General features: G+C 50.9%; 1 protein-coding gene across 1 annotated transcript in view; it reads right to left on the bottom strand.

Moving 5' to 3' along the window:
• TRAK1 (trafficking kinesin protein 1) overlaps positions 1–12,842 on the bottom strand; it is a 130,349-nt gene that overhangs the window by 10,758 nt on the left and 106,749 nt on the right. Inside the window, exons 13-14 of the mRNA XM_017540706.2 lie at positions 11,820–12,246; positions 4,541–4,759 (exon numbers count right to left, since the gene is read on the bottom strand). Coding sequence (XP_017396195.1) covers positions 4,541–4,759; positions 11,820–12,246 — 646 coding nt within the window. The remainder of the gene's footprint in view (positions 1–4,540; positions 4,760–11,819; positions 12,247–12,842) is intronic.

Raw genomic sequence — 12,842 nt, 5'->3', positions numbered from 1 at the left:
CAAAATTAAAAGTCGACTCTTGCTGCTACGCCAAGTTGCCTACTCTGTTTCATCTAAAAAGTATGTGATTTAAGAGGTGGACAATTTCACAGCACTGTGCAGAGGGTCAGAAATCCTCTCAAGTGTCCCTGGGGTATCTTCCTGAGAAAGGGGGATTTTTAGAATGCTGCTAAATGTCAAAAGGGCAAATGCGAAACCTCCTTGTAGTCCTCAGACACCACCAAGGCTGGTCCCCGTGCCCCCTGTTCTCTCGTCCTTCCTTCTGTGCAGACACCGACCGCGCAGGGAGCTGGCCTGGCTGAGCTGCACTGAGGCTTCCCCCGCTGGTGTTTACGTCCCCTGGGCTCCACTCCTCCTCTCCACACGGGCACTCCCTCAAGGGTGTGCCCTCCACGCTGGACGGGTGTCGGTGGGGACGCCTACCCCTCAGCCGCCCGCGTGCCTCTAGGAGTGCTGGGGTTGTTCAGAAGTGAGGATACCAGAGAGGCCATGCTCAACAAGTGGGCTCTGTTCCGGGTATTTTAAGCAGGGCTGACTCTGCGCTGTCTGTTTTGAAGGAGTCAATTCTTTCATTCTTCATTTTTCCACTTGCAGGCAGCAGCTGGCCTGCTGTACTGTGGCTTCATATGCATTCTGACGGAAGAGCGCGGGGGTTTCCTTTGCGTCTCCTCACACAGGTGGGTGTGAGCCGGCCATCCGCTCTGTCCACAACAACCAAACGCCCTCATTGCCGCCACGGAACCAGGCCGAATCAAAAAGTGTTCCCAACAGAGCGGGAACTCACATCAACTCCCTCAGTGTAGACAACGGGAAAGAGCTTCCCTGCACCCAAAGGTCTGTGAACCGAGCACACAAGACTTTGCCTTCCGGACCCATCAACTCCCCAAACCAACTTCTCACAGCCTGCCTGAACCCCACTTCTGTGATCTGCGGTGGACTGAAGGGGGCACAGCATACGAGCCGGCTGGGCCCCGCCCGGCAAAGCTGCACGAACACCCTGCTCCCCTGCTGCCCTGGCTCTTCCCACCACAGCCCTCCTCTGCCCTTTCCTCGCTCAGCCACTGCTCCTGACCCTGGGCCTATGTATCCAACAAGGAGGCAACGGAAGACGCTGATTCTTGGCGTTTGCCTTGGTGGCCTGGCTGCTGGAGATTTAGGGAATTTTTCAAGGGCAATTTTAGCCAAGTGTGTTTTTTCTCATCCACTCTGACTTTAAGATCTCAGCTCTAGGCCAGGTATGGTGGCTCGCACTGGTAATTCCAGAAGTTGGGAGGCTGAGGCAGGCAGATCACTTGAGCCCAGGAGTTCCAGATCAGCCTGGTCAACAGGGCGAAAGCCTGTCTCTACAAAAATACACACATTAGTGGGTGTGGTGGCCACACCTGTAGTCCCAGCTACTTGGGAGGCTGAGGCAGGGAAATCACTTGAACCCGGGAGGCGGAGGTTGTCATAAGCCGAGATTGCGCCACTGCACTCCAGCCTGGGCAACAGAGCGAGACTCTGTCTCAAAAACGAGGAGCTCAGCTCCAGCTGGGACACAGTTTCCAATGTGGCCAGGTAAGATGCCAAGATGCCATGATTTGTGTAAGTTTTTGAGGATATTTCCCCTCCATATGAACCAGTCTTGCTGTGTAAAGGCTTCAAAATAAACTGACCATCAATTTTCTCTAACCATGTGGCTTTAATCCCGCTTCTCTCTCACCTTTAAGGATCAAGGCATCCAAGATAATTAAACTAAACTGCCTATCCGCCAGCCAACTACCGACGTCACTGTCTGACTTTCTGTCCCCTGCCACATGCAGGCTCTTCCCCACACAAACGCCTAAAACACAGAGTGCTCGCAGAACAAGAAGGTGACTGGTTCTGATATACTTTCTATATAAATTAAAACATATCACTGAAAGTTAAACTATAATCTAAAACTTTTCAAACATTCCACTTTAATCATCTAAATCTTGTACGATACAGTAACATGGAATCATCCTTCTTACGACGTGGGATTATAAACATCAACAAGTGGATGATGCTTCAAATAATACATTTAAATACATAAATCAAACTTTTTCAGTGCTTAAAACCCTTTCTCCACGGGACAGCAGGCTCTGAACAAAAGCGCCTAGTATGTAAGTCTTCCCAGTTTCCTTCAATCATACCAGCTATGCATAAAAAGGTTAATCACCTTCTGTGCCCAAAGTGTCTCCCTACTGAGTCTTCCCAGGCAGGCAGCAGCTCCTGGGATAGTGCTGTTTGGGAACAGAAAAGCCCAAGGGTAGAAGATGAATCAAAAGGCAGGGACCAGACCACCGTGGATACAAATTGCAAGGCAGAGCATGCCCCAAGCCCTTCCCAGGAAGCTTATCTGTCTGCCTGTGTCTCTATGATTGCAGGAATAGCTACTTGGGACCCCTAGGATGATTTATTTAGTGATGTGCTTTTACATTATGAGAATTTAAATGTTCCCGTAATTCCCAATAGAGAAAACAGAGCCAACTCACTGTTCACCCTGCTCCTCTCTGAAACCAGTTTTTAAACATGAGTCTTACCCAGAAAATAAGCCCCAAATGAAGTCTCATCTAAATGCTCAGACTCTTCCTAAATTACCTTCAGCAACCTAGATAATTCTCTTTTTATTACACACCTCCAACCTGACCCTTTCTACAGTTTCAACTATAAATGTTCATGCCCCTCCTCAAATAAAGTTGCCAGGATGAATTTGCTAAGGTTTGAGTACAGAGGGAACAAGCAAGAAAGAGCCGTTGGTGTCTCCGCTCAGGAGCGTGGTCAGGACCACAGTCCTCGTCGCTGGCCCCTTCTCCCCCTCTGTGTCCTCCGGGAGAAGCTGTTTGCTGACTTAATAACCTTCAGTCCTTCTGTACAACGTCTTGAAGATGCACCTCATGGGCTTCTTTCCGCTTCCAGAATTCAGCTTTTATTCTACCTGAGAGGCTGCCAGGGAGCATCCCAATCGACATGACGCCGACCCCTTCAGCCGCAGAAATCAGCCAGGCATCATGCTGTGCGGCACCGCCTGCCTTCCTGACGGGCACTGGTGCGGATGCCAAAGCTGGGACACTCCGCACTGGTTTTCCTTTTTCAAGGTATAGATACGAAATAAAAAACATCTCATTCCCTCACAAGCTTAATCTAGTAATTTAATAGCTTAAAAAAAATCAAACCATTAATAAACCTATGTACTGAACAAATCACACGACTGGATGACTTCTCTAAAGTTAACGTCAAGGACAAAAGGAAGAGTTGATCCCACATAAAATCCCCTGACCACAGCTGCCTGAAGTTAGCGAGGGGGATGGGAGACACCGCCAGGAACCCCAGCTCCTTCCTGCCGTGTTTCGTGGGGAGAGCTGCGGCGTTCACAGAGGAAAATCACGAATCATGAAGACGCATGTCCTCGTTTCAGACTGGGTGACTCGGGAATGACATGAGGATGACAACACAGGGTAACTCATTTCTTCTCAGTCTCTCCCCTGACTCCACAAAAGCTTTGTCTTCCCAGCACAAGGGGCTGGGAGGCCCAGTCCAGGCAGAGCGTGCTGTTGGGGAAAACAGTAGCCATGTGATCCCACGTTCCCAGGGTTCAGAGCACAAAGCTCTTCATCCCAGTGGCGACTGGGATGTGGGTGATTCTGTAAACTCACGGTCACAGCTTCAGTGCTTGGGCGCAGTGGGTGGAGTCAGGCAGAGCTCCCTCCCAGCCTCATCTGGGGCTCTCTCTCCGGAAAAGCTTAGTGACATTCTCCAAAGGTTTACTTGGTTACTGAGTGTTGCTGACACACTTTTAAAAAGCCCACTTTGAACACATGCGTAAGCTGGAAAGAAAATGATGTATCTACCTACACTGAGGCCCGGAAAGTGACGAGGCTGGCGAAGATCTGAAACCCTGAACCTTTACAGGTTCTTTCCATTTTAATACAGCACATAGGCGACAAATGGTCTCACTTGCCTTCAGAATGACCCAGCACCCAATTTCCCCGAAGCTGCTCAGCTCCACTTGGAAATCACCAGGGAACTTGGGAATCTTCTCCTTAGACTCAAGGAGACACCCAGACCAGGACGAAGGGCACTGATGTTCTCAGCCGCCCAATAGCCCACTTTTTTTTTAGCAGCCTTTCCTGGTCCCTCTTTAAGATCCCTGCTGGGCCATGCACCTCCAAGACGGGCAGGGGAGCGACACTCATTGTTACAAATAGGAGGCTTCAGACTCTATTAAAAAACAGAACCGCACAATGAGAATGCTTTAATCATCACCCACACAGACGAGCAGAAGCTACAGACAGAGAGCCACTACGGATGGTGCCTGGAACAGAGGTGAGAATGGCCCAAAACTCTGCCTCCGGGAAAGGTGCCAAGTTTACAGGACTTATCATGGTGCCCTCACCAGACCCCTCCTCCTCCTCCTCCTCCTCCTCCTCCTCCTCCTCCGTGGCCGCTGGCGGCTCCTGCATCTCCTCTGGGGAAGCCTGAGGCCGGCTCGGGTAACTTCTGCTGCCTGAGACAGTCACACGTGCTCGGGACCTCTCACCTGAGGTCTCTGGGTTCTGAACTGGCGTGGAGGTAGCTAGGCGCGGGAGAGAAATGTGGTCACCTGTGTCATCTTCTTCAAAGTCGTTAAGGCAGTACACTTCATCCAGGTCAACGTCCAGCGTCCGGAAGCCCTTGGTGACCACACCGGGCCGGGGGTCCAGGATGCCCCCAAGGTGAGGTTGGGCCAACTGCTGCCAGTGGTGCAGGGTGGCAGAACCTGCAGGAGACCAGGAGGGGAAGAGGGGACAAGGAGAAGAGAGGCTTAGGATGGAAGTCCAGGACAGTGGCTGCTTACAACCCTCAAAGTGCTCAGCGCGAACCCCGGCAGGGCCTGGGCCTCCAGGTGGACCACAGTGGGAACTTCAGGAGCTGCCCTAAACCTAACTCTACCACAAAACAGTAGCCAAACCCTACCACGCCCAGAAGGGGTGCCAAGTTAAGAAATCAACAATTTTTTTTAGGTAAAATCCACACCATAGTATGTGCAAAGGAAGTCTGGGGACAAGGCTTTTATTTTAATCAACTGATATCAACCCCAAAATTCAACACCTTCGCATTTTACAAAATGGAAGGGGGAAACATGGCAAGGTACGCATCAGAGGGGGAGCACATGTACCGATTCTATGCCAGATACACACTGCCGGGGACAGGGAAGACATGAGCTCAGGCAGAATAAGATCACATCAAACCAGGCCCAGGACCCACAGCAAGAGAAAAGCGAAAGGAAATGAAGGCAGCTCACAGAGGTGATGCTGTGGCGGATCCGACCATCACCCCCTTGACTGAGGTTTTCTAAATTCTGCCAGCAACTTTGAGAGGCTGCTGGGTTAGGGAGACGGAATCGGGTCACAGAGGTGTGATTTAAGAACACGGTCGGTCCACACAGACGTCTAATGCAGGGGAGCCCGTCTTCTCCATGACACCAAACCCCAGGACTCAGATGACACCATGCAAGGTCTGTAATGACACCGGCGTGTGTCCCTGAAGACCCCAAGGTGTCACAGGTGCTCTACAAAGAGAAGTGTCCCTAAGCCAAGCGTGCTCAGGAAACTTAGTGAAGAAGTGTTTTTGCTGAGGGGCATCACAGACCCTGTCATATGCCACAGTGTCCTTGCCCGACTTATTTCACAGAGGAACACTTTCACCCTTGGAACACTTACTAATGCCGCATGTGCCACCACGCTAGTGCACGGCCCGTGAGCGTGAGGCTGGCAGCGCTCATTCTACAGATGAAGGAGGTACCCAGATGCGCATGGCCTCGCCAATAAATATTCCGTGCTCAAAGGAGAGACTTCCGAAGGGATCCGGGCACCGGGAGGCAGGAGCCTTCCCGCAGGGGTCCGGGCACCGGGGGGCAGGAGCCTTCCGCAGGGTCCGGGCACCGGGCAGCAGGAGCCTTCCGCAGGGTCCGGGCACCGGGCGGCAGGAGCCTTCCGCAGGGTCCGGGCACCGGCAGGCAGGAGCCTTCCCGCACAAATGGATGCTCGGGCAGTCACCACTGGTTTACCAAGGCTGTGCTTGCTGGGTAGGAAAGAAGCACTTTAGGATACCAGGCTGCCCTGGGGCTTGAAGACATGGGAGTTGAGGCTGCCAGGAGCCAGCAGCTCAGGAAGTCAAGACAGAAGAGAGGGGAACGTGGGCAGGCTGAGGTGGGAGGCGGCGGGTGAGGGAGGGGCCTGTGGTGTGGGTGCGGAGTCTGCCGTTTCCAAACAGCCCTCGGAAATAACTTCTCAGGGACAATCTCAGCCAGAGAGGCTGGAAAGGGATTTATAAACGAGCAATTTCAAATCCGCTTAGAAGGAAAAAGGCGGCGCACACTGCCAATACATGTTCAAAGAGTTCCCAGACACCGTTTCAAGGTCTACCCCGGGTTTAAGAGTTCATGGGTACAGGAGCAGCATACTTACTCTGGATATATGAAATATAAATAGAAAATACACTAAATTTAAAAAAAAGAATTAGGAAAGAAAGATTCTAAGGAAAGAGGTTGTCACATATCTGTTCTCTCACTAGGCTAAGGCGCATCTAGAGCGATGGTTCTCAACTAGGGACAATTTTGCGCCCGCCCCCCGCCCTGGAGTCATGTTTGGTTGTCTCAGCGGTGGAGGAATGGCGTCTGGTGCTCATGGCATCTCGCGGGTAAAAGCCAGAGACGCTGCCCCATATCCCACAATGCACAGGGCAGCCCCACAGCAAAGAACGAGCTGGCCCCAAATGTCAGCAGGGCTGGCGTTGAGAGACCTTGCTCTAGAGCTGTGCTCCTTAACTCTCAGCTGTCCTGAGAATCTGAAGGAAGCTGTGGACCCACTTCCTAAGGAAGCATGCATGTTAGCAACACCAAAGGAGCCCGGGGCTTCGCAGACCTGCAGGGACCAGGTCACGGGCTCCCGAGTCCCACCTGCCACAGCCTCCTTGTGAGTTTTTAAATCAAGCTTCCCCACACCAAGGCAGGCCTGCACAGCGCCTTGTTTTACATCTGTTACACCAACTCACTCCTCGAAAGCACTAAGTATTATAATTACGCACTTTACAGATGGGGGAATGGTGGCTGCCTGAAGTTAGATAACCTTCCAAAGTCACTTAATTAGTGGTGGCATAGCCGGGGTTCACAACTAAAGACCAGGTGTGCACACTGCCCACCCATCACAACCCACAGGCCTGAGGACAGGAAGGACACCAGTGTCCCCGCTGCACAAATGGTCAGCAGCAGAATTTCCAGGTGGGTGTCCAGGGCCTGCCAGGAGGCAGTTCTGCTGAGAGGTGCTCTCTGCTGTCCCTGGGGACTCCCATTCACCCTGCCCAGCAGGCCCCAGTACGAATGCCCGCCGGCTGTGCAGGTCATCCCTGATAGCAAAACAGCACCTTGAGAAGTCTTAAAAAGCCACCGTACTATCAGGTTCAGCTTGGGACTGGACACATGGGAGTCTGGGAAGGATGATGAGAAAGCCCAGGTACAATATGGCCACGTCACCTCTACTTTTGGAAGGGAAAAAGGGGGTACGCCAACAGACTCTGGAAGGTGAAGAACCCTGGTAAGGAGATACCGAAGCCTCTCATCCTTCTGAAGGGAGGATGTTTACGATTCACTGGGAGAGAACCCAGGAAGGCTGGAGGTCTCGGCCCCGACAGCAGTCTAGGCCTTTCTCCTCCAACTGTTTAACAGGCCGACCCTTCCCCGCCCCCCTCTGCCTGCTCCCAAGGATGGGCTGGGGGGAGAAGTGAGGCTGTGAAGGGTCTGCTGTTTGGAGTTACAGAGGCCACAGACATGTGCGGAATTACTTGCATTCTCTGACACTCCACAGCCAAGGAAACTTAGTGAAATCACAACTAAAACATGATGTGGAAAGACGCATCGTCCTCAGATTTCTATCCCATGCCTTGGGCATCCTTTGCTCACGTAAGAACGGCCAACTGCTACTGGGCATTTGCTAAGTGCCAGGCACTTTCCTGAGGTCTACATTTATAACTCACTTCATCTTCACGTTATCCCTGCTGTCTGCAGTTTGCAGATGAGAAAACTTGAGTATAGGAAGGAAAGTCACTTGCTGGCAGCTGCATTGCTGGCAAGTGGCTGACTGATCTGGGACTGACACCAAGGCTGGCTTACCCCTCAGCAGTGAGAGGCCTCGCACGAGAATCTCCAAAATCTGGTCAGTAACACACCTGAATGTCTCTCCAGACACCCATGCTGGTGTCTTCTCAAAGCTGGTTGTACTATTTTAGTTCTGTCATGCTGCGGGGCTCATGGACTATCTCCACTCCTGGCTGGTTCCAAGGCCCCGGGGGGTTGGCCAAGCCCGTCACCTCCCTGCTGCTGCCTAAGCCATGTGGGAATTCTGCCAGTCTCTTGGCTGCCTGCAGTCCTTCCTTTAATATAAGAAGGTATGTGAATTAAAAAATAAATATGTATTGCATCTTCTTCAGAGACAACGTTGCCTCCTTCCCATCCATTTCTCCAGCTCGTTCTCCAGCCTGGCTTCCTTTACTTGCCAGACACTGTAAAATGAGCTATCTATCTCCCATTACCAACCCAAGACCTGCTCACTCCTCCCACACACGAAAACCAGGCGCACAGGGCAAGGGAAGAGAGAAAGCTTCATTTCCTGGCGGGCCCCAAGGGAAAGTTCTATGGGAAAAGCGCATGCACAGCAGGGCAAACATAATTAGGGTCACTGCCTCTTTCCCCTCTGCTTTCCTTCCACACCCCGGTGCTCCAGCCAGAACATTTTCAAATCCTCAAAAGAGAGGAAATCCCAAAATCTACTAACATCAGAGGAGCATCAGGACTCAGACACTAGAATGAAGCCTGCTGGGTAAGGTTCAGCTCCTCAGTGTAGCCTTTCCTTTAATTTCATATTATCTATCTGGACATGCTGCCTTGGTTATGATTAATCAGACAGGAAGAGCAAATTACAAGAAGAAAACACTGCCCGCCTCGGTCTTTTTAACATGGATCTCCTTCTAGTCTGAATGTTCTGTTTGTTCTTCACCTGCTTGAAGCTGGTCAGGCAAGATGAAGAGACAGGCGTTTGCCAGCACTCTGAAACACCTGGCTGTTTCGGCTGCCACGGTGAGCAGATGGCAAGGTGAATTAAACAGGTAAGGGAGCCAGGCGGAAGACTCTGGCTGGCACCTGCTTCTCCAGGGACCTCACCTCAGGTACGTTTACCTGGGCTGCTGGTGATCACGGGAATCTCATTCGCTTCTCAGTAGACCAACAGAAGGAGATAACTTAAGAATATGACCCTAAAGCTGGTCCAGATCTCAACACTAGTAATTCCGCCCTACAGACCTGCATGGGAGCAAGTTTGGGAAGCCGGAATTTTAATAAGCACCTACTAGATGCCAGGCACGATATACAACACTTCACATTTACTCCTAACACAGTCCAGTTTGGTAGCCATCAGCCTATTTCACAACCACAACTAAAGAAAACAAGGCTCAGAAAGTGGCGTCATTTACCCAGTGTCACAGTGAGCGCTGTACTGAACCTGGCCCAGGCTGACTTCCGCATCAGCACCCCGTCTGATCTTATTAAACATGGTAACAAAAAAATAACCGCGGAGGAGAGGGGAAGAAGAAAATATTGGCTGTATTTGAAACAGCTAAGAAGTCTGCGCCAGGTGTGCTGACTCACGCCTGTAATCCCAACACTTTAGGAGGCGGAGGTGGGAGGATCACTTGAAGCCAGGGGTTCAAGACCGGCCTGGGCAACATAGTAAGACTCTGTCTCTAGAAATAAATAGCTAGGCGTGGTGATGCACTCCTGCAGTCCCAGCTACTTGGAAAGCTGAGGCAGGGGGATTGCTCGAGCCCAGAATTCCAGGTTGCAGTGAGCTATGATCACACCACTGTACTGCAGCCCGGGTGACAGAGCGAGACCCTGTCTCAAAAAGTAAATAAACAGATAAACGGCTAAGAAGTCAGAGAACTCCAAATGGAGCCAAAAGCATCTATCGCATGAGGTTGTGTTACAGGCCACTATGCTAAGACATAACTTTTTAATGGTATGGATTTAGCCTCCTGGGTAGCACAGTGCTATAGATGAAATGCATCTTGCTAATCTAACAGGATTTCCTATTGTCCTATTAGCTAATCATAAAAATACTATCAAGTCACAAAATTAAAAGAAAAAAAGCCAAACTGTGTGCTTTGAAAACGAATCCAAAAACATATTCTTAGATGATCTAATGAAACACAGTCAAATGTAGAAAGCAGACAAGACAGAGATGATAAATTCCAATGATCTCTGGGTGACAAAGGAGAAAAAAGAAAAGTAAGGCAGAAAGTAAAATTGCAGAAATGAAAGATTTTATTGAAAGAAGAACAGACACAGTGTGAATCAGAAAACAATCACCAAGCTTACAACTAAATAAACAATTAAAAAGTAAGCCGCACCTCTTCTGAACTCTGAGAAGGACCCCAATTATACAATTTTAAAGTAGTAATAAAAACAAACCAGCCCGCCCTCTTCCTCTGGGGACCAAGGAGCCCAGTCAGGTCTTGGGTCTCCAAGAAGCACAAGCGTACCTGACAGCACACGGCTCTCACAGGAGCAGCACTGCTCCCGGGGGCAGAGACACGTTCTTCTGAGGTGAACGTGGTTAGATTCTTTTTCGTTTTCACACCACGGAAACACTGTTTATGTATACCGTATGTAGACATACGTATAGTACATAAACAATATATCCGTGGTATTAAAACCTCATGGGGGGTGATTAGCAAAAAATGTCCAAGGAGGCTCCTTAGCTGGGACAATAATTTTTAAAAAGCTGGAAACGCTGCCTTACAGAAGTTCTAATTTGGCTTGGTATCGTAAGTGTTAACACAGAGTTTTAAAACACCTTCTCAAACTTATATGGCTTTTCAAACTAAAGGGGTAAAAAATGAAAAACAGAAACCCTTGCTGGCTCTTGACAGGGTAGTATCAGGTAGAGGGGAAACATTTTGTAAGTGCCTAAACTTAAAAAAAAAAAAAAAAAAAAAAAAAAAAAAAAAAAAAAAAAAAAAAAAAAAAAAAAAAAAAAAAGAAAAAAAAAAGGAGGGAGGAACAGAGGGAGGGAGAGAGGGCGGGGGAAGAAGTTTTTCCGAGTTTCATCGTCTGAGGTGCCCCTGATAGCAAAACAGGAGCTGCCCCTGGAAAAGAGTGGCTTAAGGAGGTGGAAACTCACTTGTCTCCACAGCCACCCTTCCTGGGCTCCAAACTGTAGATTCTAGGAGCCGAGCTCAGAACATACTGCATCTGCCGAAAACCACAACTTGTTATATGAAGATCAACTCAGAACACATAAGCCCACAAATCACGTTTGGGTGGTTATGGAGGAAAAAAAATCTCCATTTAATAGAGTGTGCTTGGCACCTCTCCCTGACGCCAAAACTCCGGAGATGCTAAAGCATTAATTCTCTGTGTTCCTCACACCCACGGGCAAAACCTAATGAATTTCTGAATCTGTCAGCAGTGCAGCTACGGCTACAAAAGGTTTTTATCTCTAAGGTTCTAAAAGCAAAGGGAAGAACTAGAGGACCACAGTGCACGGGCCTGTCTTTCCTTGGCAGGCCTCGTGGCCTGTGTGTGCGCTGTCGCACCTGCCAGCCGGAGCGGGGGCACCGGGTCTAGGCTGAGCCACCCTAGAGGAACTCAAACCAGCAGCGCGGGTGGCTGTCGCGGAAGAAGAAGGAGTAGGCGTGACAGAGGTGCCCCGCCTTGCGCAGGTGGATCAGGGACCACAGGGAGTCGCCCAGGAGGACGGAGAGGGACCGAGGCCCCGTGCGATCACCTTCCAGCGGCTTCACGATCTGCAGCTTCTCGGGCAGGTAGGAGCGGCTGCTGAAGGACATGCCGGAGAAGCCGGTGAACTCGGAGAAGCGGGAGTGGGTGCCCAGGGACATGATGCTCTCGGTGGGCGTGAGGGAGCCGCTGCGGGGCTCGCCCTTCTCCGCCAGCTCCTGGAGCTTCCTCTCTTGCTCCTCCTCAAAGAACCTCCTCTCCGAGAGGTAGTTCTCCCGGCGCAGGGACAGCCTCCTCAGCGCGGTCTCCAGGTCGTGGGAGCCGGGGGTGCCCGGCGTCCCTGGCTTCTTACTTCGCTCCTCATTTCTGGAAGAAGACACGGGCGTGAGGGTGGAATGTAGGCAGGGCTGCAGGGCACAGTGGCGGCCGTCCCCGGGGCTGCAGGACCCTCCAGGGGAACCAAGGCAAGCAGCTGACATTCAGGCAAAAGGTGGACAAATGCGTGTCCAGAGCTGCTCCCGCCTGGGGTCTTTTCTCGGGGGTGGAGGGGGGACTATGGATGAGTGTTTGCACAGACTGAGTCAGTCTAGTCCCTCCACACCTCTCCCTCAAGAACCTGCAGGAAGAGCCTGCAGGCTGCTGCTCCTGGCTACCAGAAGGAGCGAGTTTAAGGGACGCTTCTCTCTCCCCTTGAGGGAAAGGAGCCCCGACCCCAACTCTGAACAAAACCTGCTCCGACCAGGGAGGCTCCTGTCTGTCTGATCCAACTGGTCAGGAAGAATCAATTTTATTAGGTCAGAGAAAAAGAGCATACAAAGTGCACAATGGGGGTGTGTGTGTGTGAGTGTGTGTGTTTGTGTGAGAGTATGTGTGTAAGGGTACACAAAGTGGGCAATGGGTGTGTGAGGTGTGAGTGTGTGAGTGTGTGTGTGTAAGGGTACACAAAGTGGACAATGGGTGTGTGAGGTGTGAGTGTGTGTGTGTGTAAGGGTACACAAAGTGGACAATGGGTGTGTGAGGTGTGAGTGTGTGTGAGTGTGTGTGTGTAAGGGTACACAAAGTGGACAATGGG

The sequence above is a fragment of the Cebus imitator genome, unplaced genomic scaffold (assembly GCF_001604975.1).
Source record: "Cebus imitator isolate Cc_AM_T3 unplaced genomic scaffold, Cebus_imitator-1.0 Scaffold129, whole genome shotgun sequence".
Lineage (NCBI taxonomy): Eukaryota > Metazoa > Chordata > Mammalia > Primates > Cebidae > Cebus > Cebus imitator.
This window is presented reverse-complemented; position numbering and strand designations above follow the sequence as displayed.